This window comes from Penaeus japonicus, unplaced genomic scaffold, assembly GCF_977035675.1.
Source record: "Penaeus japonicus unplaced genomic scaffold, GWHDUDI00000001_assembly GWHDUDI00000009, whole genome shotgun sequence".
Lineage (NCBI taxonomy): Eukaryota > Metazoa > Arthropoda > Malacostraca > Decapoda > Penaeidae > Penaeus > Penaeus japonicus.
The window spans coordinates 40,066,647-40,069,146 of NW_028234411.1; the positions used below are offsets into that span (position 1 = coordinate 40,066,647).

The 2,500-nt window shown below is 35.9% G+C and overlaps 1 protein-coding gene across 1 annotated transcript in view; it reads left to right on the top strand.

Annotated features, from left to right (window-relative positions):
• Positions 1 to 1,203, top strand: part of LOC147471397 (uncharacterized) — a 3,009-nt gene extending 1,806 nt beyond the window's left edge. The window contains exons 2-3 of the mRNA XM_086540274.1: positions 147 to 489; positions 1,127 to 1,203. Of these exons, the coding sequence (XP_086396400.1) occupies positions 147 to 489; positions 1,127 to 1,203 (420 nt within the window). The remainder of the gene's footprint in view (positions 1 to 146; positions 490 to 1,126) is intronic.
• Positions 1,204 to 2,500: the final 1,297 nt, after the last annotated feature.

Below are 2,500 nucleotides of genomic sequence, written 5' to 3' on the forward strand. Positions count from 1 at the left end.
TTGCATCAAAGGAATATATTTGATCATTTCGTACTGTTTGTTTTATACGTATATATATGTGTGTGTGTTGTTGTTGTTGTTTTTTCCATTAACACTTTCTTGCTCCTACGTAAGTTGAGTGACGATGCTATCTTCCATCTCAACAGATCATCGCACTGTTGGCCACTGTTGCCGTGGCAGAGCAGAAGCGGTCAGCCGAGCCCTCCATCGGCTACGGCCACGGTCATAGCCATAGCCACAGCCACAGCCACAGCCACATAAACGGAGGCGTGATTCTCGGCCATGGTTATGGCGGCATTGGCGGAATCGGCGGGATCGGAGTAGGTGGAATCGGAGTCGGTGGCCTCGGAATTGGCGGCATTGGAGTCGGTGGCCTCGGAGTCGGTGGGTATGGCTACGGCTACGGCTACCCGTCCTACTTGGGAGGTCACTCCGTGTGGAAGAGAGACGCGGATCCCAAGCCGGGCTACCGCCACGGGTACGTCGTGTGTAAATACATGTGTTTATGTAGATATATGTATATATATATACATATATGTATATATATGTATATATATGTATATATACATATATACATATATGTCTATATATATGTCTATATATACATATGTATATATATATATATATATATATATTTATATACATATATATGTGTCTATGTATGTATATTATACACATATGTATATATGTATATATATATATATATATATATATATATATATATATATATATATATATATATATATATATATCTGTTGCACGAGGAGAATCAAATAGCAGTTGAAAGCGTTGTCTTTATTAATATTCAACCTGGAATATAAAGGATCCATGAATCCTATACAAATACTATGAAGTACATGGTTGCTAGTAAATCTTGGGTATTTATTACATTACAATAACAAAACAATATTCTTGAATATACAGGGAAACTTAAAACTTCAAACAATGAATTCCTCACACATGTACCTAAATCACAATAACAAAATACAATAACAAAACTTCAATGAGATATACACAACATAATTCAAATAAATCTCATATAAATGATATTCAACCAAGTACAGAAATGAAAATAATCAGAAACTCACTTCTTTCGCCTTTGCCCTTTCCACAATCTCCTGTGCAGATTTCTTCCGGTCCAGCAGCATTAATCCAATACTCAATGCTCTACAGAAGGAAGTCACTTTATTTCTGAGACACTAAACGCTAACTCAAGTAAATCATAAATCCGTATCAATGTTCAGGGATCACAAAACTTCCAAACAAAATGTACAATTCCGTCCACGTGACTTCCTCCGTCCAACACAACCAAAACACGAGCCACAACCAGTGTTGCCGTTGCCACAACAGCAACGCCATTTACAATACAAGATCTCTCTGGCGCGTAATTTGAAATATCGTTCACGATACAATATATATATATATATATATATATATATATATATATATATATATATATATATATATATATATATATATATACATGCGTGTGTGTGTGTGTGTTTGTTGTACACACACACAACACACAACACAACATATAGATAATATATATATTATAATCTATATATATTTATATATCTACTATATATATATATATATATATATATGTATATATATATATATATATATATATATATATATTTATTATATATTGTGTGTGTGTATATATACATATATATATATTTATTTATTTATTTATGTGCGTGTGTGCGTGTGCGTGTATGTATGTATATACATGCATTTTTGCATTTGCAGAATCTCGCATGGTTCATCTCCTGCACTACCATCAATTATGCAGGATGTAACTGCCTGTTGTGCTTGCTATCTAATCCATTGCATAATCCCACAAATACGTATGAAACACGTTCCGAATATAAAGGCTAGCGTTTCGCCAAATGATTATGTCACTCGAGAAAAAATAACAATCTAAAATCATATAAAAACACAAAAACACTAAGCTTGAGAATAAAGCACATAAATGCCACGAGAATTAGCAGTTGGAACATAAATCCAAGGGGGGGGGGGAAGGAGGTTTCGTATGACGTCACTGAGTCTCAGTCGAGTAATTAGGCGAGCACGAGCCTGCAGGCAGTAAACCACTCAAGCCGAGCCGTGAAACGCTCAACGCTCTTTTTGGTACTAGACGTTAATGATTACTCTCGCTGGATGTAAGTAGAAACACCTTTTTTACCAATCTGGTGACGCGGTGTAGCCTTGGGTCTCTTGGTTAGATCCGTGCTTAAGAGGAGAGAAAATTAAGGAAAATGCAGAGAGATGAGGAATAAAAACGGATCATTAGCTGACTATAATGTTTCTAAACTCTCTCTCTCTCTTGGTAGAATAGAAACACCCTTTTCTTGGCTCTTCATACGAATTAAACTTTTGTCTTTGAGAACGATCCGTATATATGAGATAATGGTGTTACTTTCGCTGGCTGTAGGATGAGGAGCGCCACTACTACTGCCGCTGGGAAATTTCACGGAATCTGACTAAGATATGA